Source organism: Limanda limanda, chromosome 3 (genome assembly GCF_963576545.1).
Source record: "Limanda limanda chromosome 3, fLimLim1.1, whole genome shotgun sequence".
NCBI lineage: Eukaryota > Metazoa > Chordata > Actinopteri > Pleuronectiformes > Pleuronectidae > Limanda > Limanda limanda.
The window spans coordinates 1155832-1173771 of NC_083638.1; the positions used below are offsets into that span (position 1 = coordinate 1155832).

A 17940-nucleotide genomic window follows, 5' to 3' on the forward strand; every position below is an offset into this window, starting at 1 on the left:
TCCAAACTTCTACTGGCTTTCCATAAAAATATCTGTCCTCCCAAAATACTGGCATCAAATTCACATGTCAATGGCAAACTAAGCTGTTTTCCATGAATTATAAATGCTACCTTTTCACCACTACTTTCAAAATTGCTATGAAACATTCATTGATTTAATGATTTATTTTTTCAGTGTAATATTTAATCCCCCATGGACTGCACAGTGACAAAACACAGCAGCCGGCTGTTTGGCTACAGCATACATCTCCACTCAGTTTGATTATTATTTTAAATATAAAGAAGACACAATATAGAGCTGAAATTCCTTCATAATTTGAACTTCAATTGTCTAATTGTTGTTATTAAACTTTCTCAGTATACCATTAAAACAGTCAACACTTTTATCCAAAGCGACTTACAATAAGTGCATTCAACTATAAGGTTACCAACACAGAACAGCGTGAATCATGTGTGTAAATTTACTAAACACCAGAAAAAATAAACTGGGCCTCAGTCACATACTCATCCCATATGAAGTAACCGCTGCTTTAAGATAAGGAGATTTACTGTGAAAACCTCACGTCACCCGCCCGCGTCATCAGCTGATGGACTCGTCCAATCACAGCCTCGTAAACGCCGTGCAGCGTCGAGTGTCGACCAGACATGAAACTCCGGCTTGTGTTTAGCTTGTTCCGTACGAGTTACTCTGTTTTCGGGGTAAATAACTTGCTGAAGTCGACACAACGCTTTTCCCTGGAGGAGAAGATGAGTGCGTGGGAAGCAGAGCCGCGGGCCCGGTGTGGACGAGTCGAGGCGGAGAAGACGGACGCACAGTCCCTGAGTTAAGGTAAAAGCTAAGCTAGGAGACGCCATGCTAACTACGAAGCTAACCCTACATCTGAAAGCATGTCCGCCACTGTTTGGGATAGCGAGAAAGTTGCTAAAATACGAATACAGCATCGACTGCTGGAGCAGATCTAGTGCATGTGTAAATATGTATGAATTACTTAGATGTAACAGTTTGTTCTCGTTAAGTTTTTTCATCAACGTGACTTTTTTCTGTATGTTTTCACAGCCTGAGGCCCCCCCCCCCACACACACACACACACACACACAAACACAACGAGGCGGTCACTGCGCGTGAGGCCGAGACGCTGAAAGTCCGGATTTAAAGTGCAGAAAATTAAGCCATTGAATGTAAGTAACTGTTTATGAATTGTTTTGGTGTTTTTTTGCTGTGGATCTTCCAACGGTGATGCAGCGCGGCTATTTCCGTTTATTAATAATAAAGTCATGTTACTCGTGTTGTTTTCCAGCTGCCTGTCCATGACGTACAAAGACACACTATGAGCCAGTATGATCCGACCAGACCTTACATCAGCATTGAGGAGTTGTCGGAGAAGAAAGAGGGTAAGGTTATATTCATTAAATCATTTTCCAGTTACATGTAAAGGTGTATGTTGTCATTGAACTGTGCTAATTTTACTGAATGTGTTTACAGCTGATTGAAGCGGGACAGATGACATGGATCCATCCTTCCACAGCCAGGAGCGCACCGACCTGTGTCCCACACTTCATATAAGACTGGAAGCTACACTGATCTCACAGCTACACACCACAGACGTCTACACACTGGAGAAGATTCAGACAGAGTCCCACAAAGAAGTCATGACCCAGAGGCTGCAGAGAGACATTTCAAGCCTCATCTGAGTTTTTGTACAATATTTTTGCTGTATGTAAATAAAGCTTTGACTCCACATATACCTTGTTCACATTTGTTCCCTGTACAATGTGTTCACCTATAACATCAAGCATCACATGAATGTTTAGTTTTAATTAACTGCAGTGCTTTTGGTAAAGGCTTACTTATAAATAATAATAAATATTAATATATACATTTTTATTATTAATATTGTGTGGGAGGGGCTTACCCCACGTGCGGAATGCTGTGACCCCACGTGTGCACTGCAATGACCCATAAGGTGACCAATAGCAACACTTCTACCAACCAATCACGAGTGACATTAGTTTCAAGGGTCTGTGATTTCCTCCAATGGTGAGTAGAGAGAGGTTCTAGCCAGCGGCTGGACTCCGATTCATATGCTAATTAGATCACACGTCGCGATCGGTCCGCGAGGCTCAGGAGCCCCCCCACGGCTCTCTCCTTTGTTCTCCATATCCCCCTTAAGGTTCGCAAATGCCGATAGACTCAGCTTATTGTCACTGGCGAACGCCGAGGTAACATCATGGAAACAGTTGGTTACAGCAGGGGATTAGGCCTGTCCGAAAAGGTTCACTGTGACAATAATACTGCTTTTCGTCTAGTGCAAGAGTCGCACCCCACGGACAGCGGTTATAATATTTTATAACCGTAGGTATAACTTGATTGGTCAATAATGAAGGGGAGTCGAGACTTGGTTCTTCCTCGATGGTTCGCAGTAGAGCTGCTCAATTAATCGAAATTTAATCGTGATTACGATTATTGGGTCAAACGATCTCCAAACTTCTATAATCGAGTTGAAACATTTATTTTGCATTTTTTTTCGAAAGAGACGCGCATTCGCAATTCAGTCCCTCCCCCGGAGCATTCAGCGCCCCCCCGCTGACTGGCACTCACTCTCAAGCAGCTATGAAGTGAAGGAGGCGAGTTGTGTGTGTGGGGACCGGAGGTATTTAAAAAACAGCGCGAGTGGAAAATGGCAGAGTGAGGGCAGCCCCGTGTGATTGACTCCGATCGAATCTGAGCAGCAGCACCACACAGTATAGCGGCCGCGGGTCAACTCGCGATTCTCCCCTTTTTGTTGTATGGAACCCGTTCAATGTCTGGGTTCGGGGGTAAATGATGATGGTCCTCATAGCCCCCATCCCCACCCCTCTCTTTCTCTCTCTCTGTGTGTGCTTGTAGTGGGTGGGCAGATGGGGACATTTAATAATGAGAGGAAATTTCAAAGTTCTCAAAGTGTTTTTATGGAGAGTGTTAAGGTTGATATCGGTGCCCGGTTTGAATAACCAGGCACCGATATCCTGCATGATTTTACAGAGGAATAAGACACGCAGCCGTTATCAGTGTTTACCGGAACCGGAAGTGACTGGTACTTCCGGTTAGTCATTTAAAAAAATAAGGGCACATATTAATAATCGTTTGAATAATCGTGATTTCGTTTTTGTCCAAAATAATCAGGATTATGATTTTTTTCCATAATCGAGCAGCCCTAGTTCGCAGGCATAGTTCCAGCCTCCTGGAGCTGGAATCAGGAAGTGATGAGAAGCCGCTAAAAGTTTGGCTCCTCTTCTGATGGTTGCTGGTCAAAATTTTCATTTCATGAGAGTTTAGAAAAGGTACAAACAAACCTTGACTCGACTGATGCCTTGTGGATCGGTGTTGTTGTTCATTGGAGTAAAAAATATTGTGTTCCTGCTCTATCGGCTTTATGTTCTGTTTGTGTAAACATGTGCTTCCTCCAAACAAAACAACGCCTTTCAGAACCTGGGGCAGCTGCTTGAACTTTGTGTGATGTTGACTAAAGCTAAGGAGTTATGCTTTAATACGAACTAGTTAATGTACAGTGTTTAGTATGTCACAGATTTACAGTTCCCACAACAGGCAGCGGCTCTTATCAAGACAGGAGTGAGGCTGACCAGCAATGTGACGCACACACATTCTAACCAACTTCATGATTAACACCAAGCAGCAACGGTTATTATAAGTCATTGTGTGAAGGCCATATATCTGGACCAAACTGATATAAAATCCCAACATCAGCATATGCTGTGACGACCACAGGAGGGTTGTGAGCCAGCCCGGAGATGGACAGAGAGACTGAGATACTGAGACAGAGACAGAGCACTCGGAGAGGAAACACTTGACAGACACGGTGAACTGTTTAGCAGGTGGCTGTGTTTATTGTCTTAGCACTGGCAAATCAGTGATGACATAAGCTTGCGTCCCTAGTACTTCACCGCCTCACAGTGGCATAATAATGATACTGCACCCCAAGTGTAATTACATACAGAACAGTACAGAACTGCGTTGTACAGCTAGGTACTAATGCAACATATTGTTAGAAAGCTAAGGTTCTTCTGATTCGACTGATGTTAACCATTTCAAGATCCGATCACCACAGCCGGTACAATCAACGTCTAAGTCAGAACACTAACACACAAAAAACAATCACAAAGTCGACGTCACTCACCTAAGAGTCATTATGTTATTCCACAGATCGATAACATTCCAACAAAAACGCTGTTGGTAAAGACGATCCAATCCAGTAACATAATCAGTCCAAAACACACTATTACATCAAAGAATAGCCACAGTCAGCTGTTGCGTAATCTCAGAGCAGCCAGCAGCTACGTGAAAACTTTGATGTATTTTCCGGAGCTGGCATGGGTTGTCCACAGCCTACAATAGCCATTAGCCAATGAAATTTCCAACATGCAGATGTAATTTTTCACGGTAAAAATATGAGGAGACACCAAGCAAGTCCCTGCGCAACAGTGTCCAACTGGTCCCAGAGCATCGTGCGTCCGTGTTTCGCCCCCAATAAACATGAAAGATGTTTATTTGTATAAACCATATGACTGGTTTTGTCTCCATAAAAGCATGATTTTGATTGTAAAAATAGCCTTTTTAGCCTATGTGGTTACCATGGTTACAAAGGGTCCTTTGGAGTCTCCAAATGGCCTCTGTGGAAAACGCATATACATGCCCTGAGGAAAAAATCTGTAAAATATTCATTTTCTGTGGCATTGTTATCAAATTTGAACTTGGGCTAGTCAAGGCTTCATGCTAGGGTCCCATTCTATTTTCTAGGTCATAAGTCCCAGCTATGCAGGCATCTGTTTACCGGAAAATATTCAGGCGAAAACTAAAACCTTCTACTTCACTGTGTTCCAACTGCTATTACTCAATGCCAGTAGATCTTAGAGTGGTTCAAGAACAGCTTTCAATTTACTTTGGGTATTCCTCAGACAGACAGATGTTTTAGGCAAATCTCAGCTGCCTCTTAAGAGGTTAACATGTGTCTCACTCTGTCTCTCTGCACAGCAGAACCACAACACGAGGAGCCACAAACCAGCCAGACGACTTCACTGGACTTCAAACAGCACATCCACCTTTTCCCCCTTTTCATGAACGGTATCACAACTGGGCTTAATAATTGTACTAGGCTAAGCAAAGACTTGTTTATAAAGAATTGTTTATTCAATTCCTTGTGATGTTTATAAGTTGGATTCGTGATATTTTGGTGATAAGTTATTTGAAAGTTAATGTTGGTTATGTTTTGCTCTTCAGTCTTTCTTTGCGTGCAACAAGCTACTTTCTAACTTGGCACCAACACACACACACACACACACACACACAAACACACACACACACACACACATCTCCCCACACATCTCTCTCTGACCCCCACTACATGTCGTAAACATACTGGGGGGGGATGGTTTATTGCCTTCATAGTGGCCTGCCACCATTTAGAAAGCACAATCAGTCACACACACACACGCTTGTTCACATACACATATTTATGTAGTTAGTACACTTTTAGTAATTTGTGTTTTTATAGTTTATTATCTTCATAATAAAAATGTATCTTTCACAAATGTTGTTTTCATTAATGTTGCCTAAGTGTGAATTTTACCAACCTCTACAGTCACAAACTCTATATGCTTCAACTTTGCTAACTATCTACATGGTAATTATTAATCAGAGTTCCAAATTGTGGTTAGTACTTTCATGAGACTTAATCAATAAATTGGCTATTTTGCCCTTAATTTGAAGGGTGGTGCCCCAAGGTAACTTGAATCAATTAAAGTTATTATTAAATCTTAATATTTTTAATATTAAAATTAAATATTTTTTCTCATAACCACATTTATTGAATGCCAAAGGCACACCAGGAAATGGTGTCACGTTTAATGTATCAATTGCACAACACGTATTAGGTTTACAAGAGCCTTCATTCCATGTCTAAGTACACGTTGTCATTATTAGGCCTTATGGGCTCAGTGGAATGTTCTGAGCATGAACTTCCTCCTAGGTCCTAGACACTTACTGTAAGTACACACCCACTGTGTTTGGTACGCATAACTTTGTGACCTGAAACTGAAGATTACTGGAACATCAGTCAGACCCGTCACTTTCAAATGTTGCAGCAGTAGAACAGGTTTAGGGTTTTCCATATAGGCTCCAACTTAATGACTCCCCATATGATTACACAGGAATAATTCAAGATTCAAGATTCAAGAGTTTATTGTCATATGCACAACGATTACATTAAGCAGTCGCTTACAATGAAATGCTTGGGTCACAGGCTCTCTTATAGCAATGCTCAGAATATTACAAGCAGACAAAAAAAATCGAGTAATATAAGATAAAATAGAATATAAAAATTCAAAATAGAAATAAAAATATACATATCTAAAATGTATATATACAACTACAGAAATACAGTTGCTCTCTTCTTGCATGAGTCCACACATACTGTAGAGGAGTTGGTCCACAAACCGAACTGAAACTTCATTGGGATCTCAAACCCACTCCTGTAAAGTTCTGTGACTTTGTCTGGACTAGTTTCTGTGAATTCACCTGCATCCATGTACTAACTTCTTCTAATGTCATTTCATTCATATAAGAAGTGTGAAGCAGCAGCTCTGTTCTGACAGTCAGAACTTTAACTTCATATGAAATCAGGAAAACTTTCTTGTTCCTCTGCTCAGACGATTCTAAACTATTGTGGGAGCTTGTTACTGGTGAAAATATGCTCAATAACAACCACGTAACACAATTGGGTTTTTTACACGCACAAAATTGAAACTCATTTCCCAGAAAGACGTTTTTTTCCTTTACGTTCAAACAGGTTTTGCAGTTTCTGCATTGTTTTCAATGCGCATTCCATCAGACTCCAGCTTACAGTATATAAGATGCTGCAGGTGGATGTGAGAGGCACCCGGGACACAGACCAGTTCTCTGCATCATGGCTTCCACAGCGGTGCTCCTACTCCAGCTGCTCCTGGTCTCACTGGCGTCTGCATCACATCACTTTGGGGGAAGTGCGAGCTACACCTACAGAGGACAAAACCCTGATGGAACGTACAAGGTGAGAGATGCAATGATGACATCGAAACAATGTGTGAATCTGCTCCGTGATAGAAATGTCCTATTCCTCTTAATTATTACTCGTTATTTTGTGAGAGCTTTATTTATTTGGTTTGATTTACTAGTTAAGGATCAAGGCCACAAAAAAATGTGTTGATTAAATAACAATAGTAATTTTATACATTTTACATATGAAATTCTTAAAGAATTGGATACTGTTAAATTTCTGATTTTTGCCCCTAATTAGCTTTGAACAAGACAAAGTAATAATAGCAACAATAATAATAATTATAATTGTTTAGCACTTCTAGACAAGGTTACAATGTGCTTGACAAAATACATGAGGATAAAACAATAATTAATGGTAAATGGTTTTGTATTTTTGTAACGCTTTTCTAGTCTTGATGACTCAAAGTTCTTTACAGTACAGTTTTTACATTCACCCATTCACACACACATTCATACAGAGCATCTAGACTTTGGTACTACTGACAGGTGTTGGTGGTAAAATGTTAGATTGAGTCTCAGAGCAAGGCAGGTAGAAGCTCTGATATTTAACCTGGAAACAGACCATGCTGAGCTTTAAAAGTTAATCAAGGATCTTAAAGTCCTCAATTTAAGTTAAGGGAGTCAAGAGTTGGAGAAATGTGGCCCTTTGCTTGGTGTTCAAATGTGAGCGGCTGCGTTCTGCAAACAATAATCACCTCCTCAGTTTGAGCAGCAACCAGCTGGAAGCACAGTGTTCAGTGTGATCTTTCCCCGCAGGTGGACCTTCGCAGCAGGTCAACCTTCAGGACATGTGGGCATTATACCTATGGGTGGAACTGCTACGGGGGCAACTGTCGCATTGTCGCTAGAAGTCCGTCGGGTGTGGTTGACAGGCACACCACCATATCAGGATACTATGGAGGCTCTTGTGAGACTGAAACAGTTTTCACGGCTAATGTTCGCAGTGACAAACCTTTTCAGATGAGGTGAGTCTTTTTAAAGCTACTTAACTTTCACTTGCTGCTTAGTGAGACTAAGTTAAAACTGGTTTTATTTCCAGTAAAATTGACGACTGCGATGGACTTGTTTGTTGTTACTGTCCCTTGTACTGGTTATCTGTTTGGGACCCCCTCGAAATCAGGGGGATACATCTGAAAGAGTTAAAGCCATGACAATACATCTCAAACTATAAAAACTCACATCCACCCTGTTCTGAAATCCCTACACAGGCTGTAAGTGAGCTACAGAATAGACTCTAAAGTTTTAGTGCTAATCTTAAAATCTCTTAAGTATAATAAGAGTAACAATAATAATGATAATAATGATAATCATAATAATCCTGTGGGACCCCTGGGGAGCAGTAAGCTAAAGTCTGAACAAGGACTGACAGACTGTCATTCTGCAGAAAGGTGGTGGAACCACATTCAGATTGTATCTGTCACATACACCAACCACACACAGGACCATGTGCACGGGCTACGACTCTCCTTCACAATAAGACTACCTGACGATCTTAGGAGGAATGTCCATAGCTTTAGTTACCTGCTGTAGTTACCTGCTTTAGTTAAAAGCTTTAGTTACCAGCTTTAGTTACCAGCTTTAGTTACCTGCTGTAGTTACCTGCTTTAGTTACCAGCTTTAGTTACCAGCTTTAGTTACCTGCTTTAGTTAACTGCTTTAGTTACCAGCTTTAGTTAGCCGCTTTAGTTACCAGCTTTAGTTACCTGCTTTAGTTACCTGCTGTAGTTACCTGCTTTAGTTACCAGCTTTAGTTAGCAGCTTTAGTTAGCAGCTTTAGTTACCTGCTTTAGTTACCTGCTGTAGTTACCTGCTTTAGTTACCAGCTTTAGTTACCTGCTTTAGTTACCTGCTTTAGTTACCTGCTTTAGCTACCTGCTTTATTTACCAGCTTTAGTTACCTGCTTTAGTTACCTGCTTTAGTTACAAGCTTTAGTTACCAGCTTTAGTAACCCGCTTTAGTTTCCAGCTTTAGTAACCTGCTTAAGCTACCAGCTTTAGTTACCGGCCTCAGTTACCTGCTTTAGTTACCAGCTTTAGTTACCTGCTTTAGTTACCTGCTTTCGCTACCAGCTTTAGTTACCTACTTTAGTTACCAGCTTTAGTTACCTGCTTTAGTTACCTGCTTTAGTTACCAGCTTTAGTTACCAGTTTTAGTTACCTGCTTTAGTGACCAGCTTTAGTTACCTGTTTAGTCACCTGCTCTAGTTACCTGTTTAGCTACTCAGAGGGAGAGGGACCCTCACAGTCGTCGTTCTCATAGGATTCTTTTGTTTGGTAGTTTTACTCCCGTTGCAGGTTAAGATCAGAGGATGTTGCACTTTGATAAGATCTGTGAGACAAATTGTGATTTGGGAATATGTGCTGTATAAATAAAATGTGATTGATTGATTGACCTAACTGCTTGACATGTAAGGTCTTTATATTGTATTTTAATTAAAATTATTATTCAACACCTTTCTTTACTATTTACTTATTAAATGGCTTTTAATCTCTTCACCTATTTTACTCTGTTTTGCTTGAAATTGTGTTTTTAGATTTTGACTTGATTTCTCTGAATTTGGTCCCTGAGTTGTTGTTTCTGTCTCTTCTTCTGTGTAAGAAATGTGCTTCATGAATCAAACTGCTTCACCTTTGTGCTCTTAACATGTATTCACTGAGTCACTTTGTGGAGCATTCTTTTATTCATCATCCCTGCTTGACAACAGTCATGTTCACACACCTCGATCTGCTCCACACACACCAGGGCAAGTAGCTGCTGTTGGGTGGGAACGGCCAATAATGTTAGGAGCTGGCATCTACTGACTGAGGTAGATCTGGGAAAGAGGTCTGACACCAGGAAACCAAACAGATCACCAGAAATCGGCATCCTACCTATCCTCCGGTAAGTCTCCTGCAGATACCTGGAAACCTGTCGACCTTTAACTCTTTTATCACAAACACTGGAGAATTTGAATTTGTTTTAAAAACTGATGATTCCATCTTTTGTTATTTTTACTAACTCCTGTTATCGTGTATATCCAAGAGTTCCTCAGAACTGCCCTCGGACATACAAGCTCACGTCTTTTGATCCTGATGGGGACAAAGTTCGATGTCGATATGGAAACGTCAGGGGGAGGGAGTGCAACTCATGCAGCCTGCCACCAGGCTTCCTCTTAGACCAGGTCAGCTGAGGAATGTGAATCTCCATACTTTGTGTTTTAATGTATTGACGCTTTGCCTCCCTTTAATAATACATATTCACATTGATAGGGCTCTTGCACATTGCACTACAACTACACCCGAGCAAACATCAAAGCTTATGGACTTGAGTTGGTGGTGGAGGATTTCCCACAAGGCTACATCAATCTGCAATACGCAGACGGATCCAGATCCTACAGGACTCCGATGACCATGAGGAGAGGAAAGAGAGCCCCACACCTATACCCAACCACTATCCCATACCCAACCACAACCACAAGCCCATACCCAACCACAACCACAACCACAAGCCCATACCCAACCACAACCCCATACCCATACTCATACCAAACCACAACCACATTCCCAACCTCAACCCCATACCCAACCACTACCCCATACCCAACCACAACCACTACCCCATACCCAATCACAACCACAACCACAAGCCCATACCCAACCACAACCCCATACCCATACTCATACCCAACCACAAACCGATACCCATACTCATACCCAACCACAACCCCATACCCAACCACAACCCCATACCCAAACACAACCCCATACCCATACACAACCACAACCCCATACCCAACCACAACAACAACCCCATACCCAACCACAACCTCAACCCCATACCCAACCACAACCCCATACACAACCACAACCACAAGCCCATACACAACTACAAGCCCACACCTAACCACAACAACAACACCATACACAACCACAACCTCATACCCAACCACAACCCCATACACAACTACAAGCCCACACCCAACCACAACAACAACACCATACACAACCACAACCCCATACCCAACCACAAGCCCATACACAACCACAAGCCCACATGTAACCACAACAACAACACCATACACAACCACAACCTCATACCCAACCACAACCCCATACACAACTACAAGCCCACACCCTACCACAACAACAACACCATACCCAACCACAACCCCATACCCAACCACAACCCCATACCCAACCACAACCACAACCACAACCACAACCACAAGCCCATACACAACCCCATACCCAACAACAACCCCATACACAACCACAGCCGCGACCACAACCACAAGCCCACACCCAACCACAACCACAACCACAACCCCATACACAACCACAACCCAATACCAAACCGCAACCCCATACACAACCACGGCTCCTCTCAGCAAACTTCCTCTGCAATTCTCTTTTCTTGGTAAGTACGTTTTTACTTTTCCTGACACGTGACAATATTTTTATAAGTCCCACCAAGCAGAGGTTCTGTTGCTGCCGCTTGGGCTCAGTGAGATAAAAGTCTTTGTAAGTGTTGGACCTCTAAGATTGCCCTAATGTGTGACACATTTTCACAAAATACTGAGTTTTTTGCTTCAATCACTTCCTCAGTGTTTTGCGGATCTTTTATACTCGTACAACCCTGCATGTACTTTGAGAGCCTCTGGCAGAAGCCTTGAGCTGTTCCAGATTCTGGGTTGAGGACTCGGGGGAACACAGGTTTAGAGAAGAGATCTGAAGCTCTTGAGCATCCTGTCTGAGGAAATACAGCAGAAAGAGTCTTATTGTAACACATCGCATAATTTTCATCATTACATTTCTGTCACAAGTTTAGTGTCTTTATTGTTTTATGTTATTTTGTCATGTATTTTTACGTTTATATTGTTGTTTTATTCGTGAGAAGTTTAACTTCTTCACTATGAAATTCTTTGTTCTTCAAAATACTTGTATTTCCCTAAACTCTGCATTTCTGGCTATAGAACAACATGTTCTTCATTTAATAAAAAAATTACAATTTAGTCGTACGAGACGTTCTGTCAACATATTAATCCTAGGTTTTTGGTTTTGGTTTTTACTGAGCTGGGACTTTATTTGTTTTTTTCAACGAACAAAAGACTCAGTAGCAGTTTACTAATTGCTGTACAATCTAAATTCCAGTGGACCCCCCTGCTCTGTCATGTCAGGAGGGAGCTTTCCTGCCCAAGCTTCTGCCTCCAACACCTGCAAATGGAGATCGTTTCCAAGCAGAAGTCAACAAGGAATTGGAAATCAGAGTCAAAGCGCATGCCATAAATGCAAGGTAAGTGAGAACCAACGAGACCGCGGAAACCTTGTGGCAACAAAACATCTCAGCAGGCAAGATCACTGTGTTCTGTTTTCACACAGAATAAATAATATCATCGTCAGTGGGCCGGCGAATATCAGCAAGCACCAGACCACACAGGGAGAGTTTGTCCTCAGGTGGACGCCACTCCCAGATGACCACGGACAACATTTCGTGATCTGCTTTGCTGTTGAAGCAGTCAAACCGTGAGTCTAGGACTTCAGTTCTCTGTCGACCCGATAACGTGCGTAGGAAACCATCGTTTAACTTTTCACACATGTTCACAAAGTTTTTTCAGGCCTGCCGTCTATCAGTCCGAGATGAGGTGTGTTCTTGTGGAAGCCAGGAGTGAAATAGGTGAGTCACCAGGAAACATCACTGTCAACAGTCTATGTTGTTTTAGCACAACTGAAAGCTGCATTTAGCACTTTTTGACCAGCAGAGGGCAGAAAAACACCGGCCTGAACTACACACCATACAATAAGGCTGGTGTCGTCAGGGTAATCCTGACAACAACAAAATAATAGCAACATTAACATCTAACATACATCAATATGAAATATAGACTAAATATCAGTGATCACATAGAATATTTATTATAATTCTCTATATATAGTACTGAAAAGGTTATGGTACAAAATGTACTTGTTTTGTTCCAGTTAAATCTCATGTGATCTGCAACGAGTCCTCCATGACAGTATCGGTTGAGAAAGCCTCATTCCCTCGACTCCATGAGGATCATATGCAGCTCAACGATCCCTCCAACACGGCCTGCAGCCTCCAGAGACTCTCCAACAGCACTCACATCATCGCCACCATCCCCCTCAACGCCTGCGGCACTCAGATCGAGGTAGCGAGGGCCTCATGTCATCTCACTACACACTCAGTTACCAGTGCTGCTTCTTGTTTGTCGGTTACTGCATGAGGACTGAATTCGTAACTTTCTGTCCTGCAGGAAGACGATGAGAACCTCATCTTCAAGAACGAAATCACCACGGTGGACAACCCCAGAGACCTGATCACCAGGAAGCACCTGATGGAGGTGCAGTTCTACAGCCAGTACCCAAAACGAGGAAACGTGTCATTGGGCTTCGTGGCACACAGGAAGAACATCACTGTGTGGGAGAAGGGCTTCGGCACGTTCACCTACCAGTTTGAGTTCTACCCTAACAACCAGTTCCAAACCAGGATGGATCCAGCAGCTTATCCTCTGGAGTACGACATTGGGAACAGGATTTACATGAAGATCAAGGCCACCTCCTCGGTCAACAACACCGAGCTGTTTGTGGAGTCCTGCCGAGCTGCACCATACGACAACCCCAGCTACCGCCCAACCTACTCCATCTTTGAAAATGGGTATGAAAACACACTCTACTGTTTGAAGGCAGATGTTGGTTGTCAGGGGTAACGGTGCCTTCAAGAAAGGACGTAAAATATGTAAAAAAGATTTGCAGCTAGCTGGGCCGTCTCGGTGTCACCTATGCTCCCCCCAGTGGCATTTAAGTGCAGGGGCACTGTTCTTACCGTGTTTTTTCTTTTCTTCTTCCTTTGAAAAGGTGTCAAATGGATCCAACTCTTCAGATCCACTCCCCCGCTGACCAGAAAGAATTCAAGTTCAGCATGGAGGCTTTCAAGTTCATCGGACTGAACAATCAGGTCAGCAGTGGATTAGATATTATTTTGTTTATTATTAAGGGACAGTCTACATGAATTAATATATAGAGTACATATATATATATATATATATATATATATATATATATATATGTATTACCCTTGTACCTATAGTTCAGGGAAACAAAGCATTAGTCAGGTGCAGAGATGCTTCAGTGTTGATCTTGTTTCTACGGACAGAGACAGATTAGCTGTTTCCCTCTATTTCCATTCTATATACTGATCTAGGCTAACAAGCTCCTGTGAGCCTGGAGATATCTAACAAGAAGGTGAATTAACCAATAAGATCAAACTTATTTTTCTGATGGGACAAGTTCTAAAAGCCTGACACAGTAACTGAGGATGCAGTAGAGCAGAGGTTTGACTCTACATCTGTACGTCTGCTGACATATCGGGGGCGTGTCTTGTTGTGTTCAGGTGTACATCAGCTGCTCGGTCATGATGTGTGAAGCAGGGAACTCCAACACCAGGTGCTCCAAAGGTTGCATCAACTCTACGTCGACAAGCCCCCCGCGCTCCAAGAGAGAGGCTGTCATCCAGAGTGCAAGTCACTTCGTTTCCCAGGGGCCATTGCGCTTACGGAGATCTGCAGAGAGGGTCGGAGCCACAGGTATGACACGCCTGGAGCACACCTGCCTCGTCAGAATCCCAGCTTGATTTTGGACAAAGCTCGACTCACATTGTGTTTCTCTTTTCTTCAGCGACCAACCTGAATCTGAACCTGGTGTTCATCGCTGGATGTGTTCTTGCAGCCGTCGGCATGGTCTGCGGAGTGGTCATGTACAGAGCCAAAGTGTCAAAGGTCAAATACCAACCTTTGCCAACATTTGAGAGTTAAATCAGCAGCGTATGGGAAATACCTGATTTGTAATGATCACTTCAGACTGTACCAAGTCTTCTTTCATGGTTTTCGGTGGGGGTTTATGTATCTAATCAGGTGCAAATGTAAGCAGATGGATTTCATATCAACATCCTTGTGAATATCTGCAGCTTTGTAAGTTTTAACTTTTATATTGAACAAATCTGAAAGGTGTGTGGTGGTACAGGAGAGATCTGATGTGGTTTTATAACTGTTCCCTTTGTGATGTGTTACAATAAGATTTAAACAAGTTTTCTGATTGAAATGTGTGTTTTTTAATTTCCAACACACACATTTCTCATGTGTCTGAATACATATTAGGTTTATATACTGTGTCTCTGTTTCAGACACTGAAGTGTTTGTCAATGCAAAGTCAATCAGGGAAGTGTCAGGCGGTTGAGTGTGGTTGATGTCGCTCTGAGTTGTATATGTACATTAAATATCAAGTTACAAACATGTGACCTCCTGATAAGAGTCATCGCCAAACCTCAATTTACAAACTGCAAAATCCAAATGTGAGTCACCTGGAGGAATGAAGCAACAGCACGTGATGCTCTTCAGGTCCAGGGATGGTCTCCATGGTGATTCAGGCTGCAGCTTCATCATCATCATTGCTTCCTCTGACCATTAGTTTATCAAATCAAAGAAAATTCTCGTATATCAAGTTTTGTTTGATCAACAGTCTAAAGCAGAAATGTGTTTATGTCAACTGGAACTGAATCATTGTTTTGGTTGTTGGGCTTAAAAATAAACAACAAATACTAATCGAGGTACTTTCCTGTGAGTTCTTTTCCACACATACATTACTGATCAAAATCTTAAGACCAGTTGAAAAATTGCATGAATTTGCATTTTGCACTGTTGGATCGCAGGAAGGTTCTAAGTAGACTGTTCATCAGCTGATCAAAAGTTTAAGACCACAGCTAAAAAAACAAAAAAAACCTCCTAAAACAGAAATTAAAGTGTCAAAAACTGACTCAGTAATGAGTAGCTCCACCATTATTGTTGATCACTTCAAAAATTCATTTTGGCATGCTTGATGCAAGTGTTTCCAAAAGGCTAGTGCGAATGTTGCGCCAAGTGGTGAAGATGGCTTCACGAAGGGAATCCACTGTCTGGAACTGAAGTCCATTTTTGTAAACTTCCCTTGCCATCCATCCCCAAATGTTCTCAATTGGATTAAGATCAGGGGAACACGCAGGATGGTCCAGAAGAGTGATGTTGTTCTCCTGTAAAAAAGTCTTGGTCAGACGGGCATTGTGAATTGGAGCGTTGTCCTGCTGAAGAACCCAGTGGTTACCACACAGACCAGGGCCCTCAGTCATGAGGGATGCCCGCTGCAACATCTCCACACAGCCAGCTGCTGTTTGACGCCCCTGCACAACCTGGAGCTCCATTGTTCCATTGAAGGAAAAAGTACCCCAGATCATGATGGCGCCCCCTCCACTGTGCCGCGTAGAAAACATCTCAGGCTGCATCTCCTTGTCATGCCAGTAATGTTGGAAGCCATCAGGACCATCAAGGTTACATTTTTTCTCGTCAGAGAATAAAACTTTCTTCCACCTTTGAATGTCCCATGTTTGGTGCTCCCTTGCAAAGTCTAAATGGGCAATTTTGTGGCGTTGAAGGAGGCGTGGCCTTTGAAGAGGTTTCTTGTTTTTGAAGCCCTTCCTTCGCAGATGCCGTCTGATGGTTATTGGGCTGCAGTCAGCACCAGTAATGGCCTTAATTTGGGACGTGAGCTATTTTGCCTTTGCCATCAAGAGATCTTCACAGTGTGATTACTTGACAGGAAATGACATGGAATCCAAATTTTTGGACAGATTTTGGCTTTTAAAGGCTGTGGTCTTAAACTTTTGATCAGCTGATGAACAGCCTATTTGAGTTAAATTGTTGTTTTCAATAAATTGCCTGCTCACAACCTTCCTAAGATCCAACAGTGCAAAATGCAAATTCATGCAATTTTTTAACTGGTCATAAGATTTTGATCAGGAGAGTATATACGACTTTCAGTTTACTACTTATGCTTTTAATGGTTTGTTTCACCTGAATAGTACATTCCGGTTTCCAATTCAAATAAGACTTAGAGAATGCTTTGAGTTGAGGTCGGGATATTTATGCAATTAGCATAATCCGCAGATTATCTGGTAAATACGGAGAAATCCACCAGGTCTGTCTTGGGGTCAAACTCCCTGAAGTTGGCCTGAAGAACAGCTGTCACAAAACTCACTGAGCTCTCGGAGGATGTCATCGCACACTGACTCGCCTAAACAAGTGTGTGCAGCATTCTTCTCGTTTGAGGCCCGCACAGGGCACGGCCATGCGTCTTGGGTCAAAGCACTGCATGCTGCTCACCAGTGGGTGATGCACTGGACCCTTTCTCAGCAGCTTCTCAGTCAGGTTATCAAGAGTTTCTTACAGTCCATATTGATCTCTAGCACCTGCCTCTCTGAAATCCTCTTTGAAAATTTGAGTTGGTTTAGTGTGGTTTCTGCTGCAAATCCAATGTCAATCTTGGAATTGCTTTGTGCAGACTGCTGTCCTGGAAAGCAACATGGAGGAGCTTCAGTGTGGAGGTGGCTTCCCTCAGGGATTGCTCCTTCAGAAATCGTCCCATGAGCCCTGCAAATATTGACATGAAAATAATAATTAATTTCAAATTAATTTTCATTTTGATCACTCTTAATTAGCAAATTCACAAAATAATAGGTCCTGTGTGAGTATGATACACTATCTGATCAGACACGCATAACAAGTGAAATGTACCCAATTCATAAATTAATTTTCTAGATGCAGATTAACTCGAATTAACCCTTATTACACTAGAAGGTACAGTACAGAGAAAGTTTTAAAGTTGTTAAAATACTCTACAAAGAAATATATTTTTAATCACATTTTGGATCAAGTTATGTGGCAGCGTTCTATTAATCTATTACATGTATCCAACATATTACTGAAAGACTAATTGAAATTGTCAAAATCTTACAAGACATATTTAAAAGCCAAAATATAATGCTGTTTT

The 17940-nt window shown here is 42.0% G+C and overlaps 1 protein-coding gene and 1 long non-coding RNA gene across 2 annotated transcripts; both read left to right on the forward strand.

The window, feature by feature from the left end:
• Positions 1–1110: 1110 nt before the first annotated feature.
• LOC132998044 (uncharacterized) lies at positions 1111–1714 on the forward strand. The gene is made up of 3 exons (XR_009677972.1): positions 1111–1178; positions 1298–1391; positions 1483–1714. It is a non-coding gene; the product is annotated as an uncharacterized LOC132998044 (long non-coding RNA).
• A 5244-nt stretch (positions 1715–6958) lies between these two features.
• On the forward strand, positions 6959–14897 carry LOC132998781 (uncharacterized). The gene is made up of 13 exons (XM_061068528.1): positions 6959–7081; positions 7846–8054; positions 10112–10250; positions 10944–11124; positions 11345–11485; positions 12220–12361; positions 12448–12591; positions 12684–12742; positions 13045–13235; positions 13341–13741; positions 13942–14041; positions 14477–14669; positions 14761–14897. Exons 1-13 carry the CDS (start codon positions 6959–6961, stop codon positions 14895–14897), a joined length of 2160 nt encoding a protein of 719 aa, XP_060924511.1.
• Positions 14898–17940: the final 3043 nt, after the last annotated feature.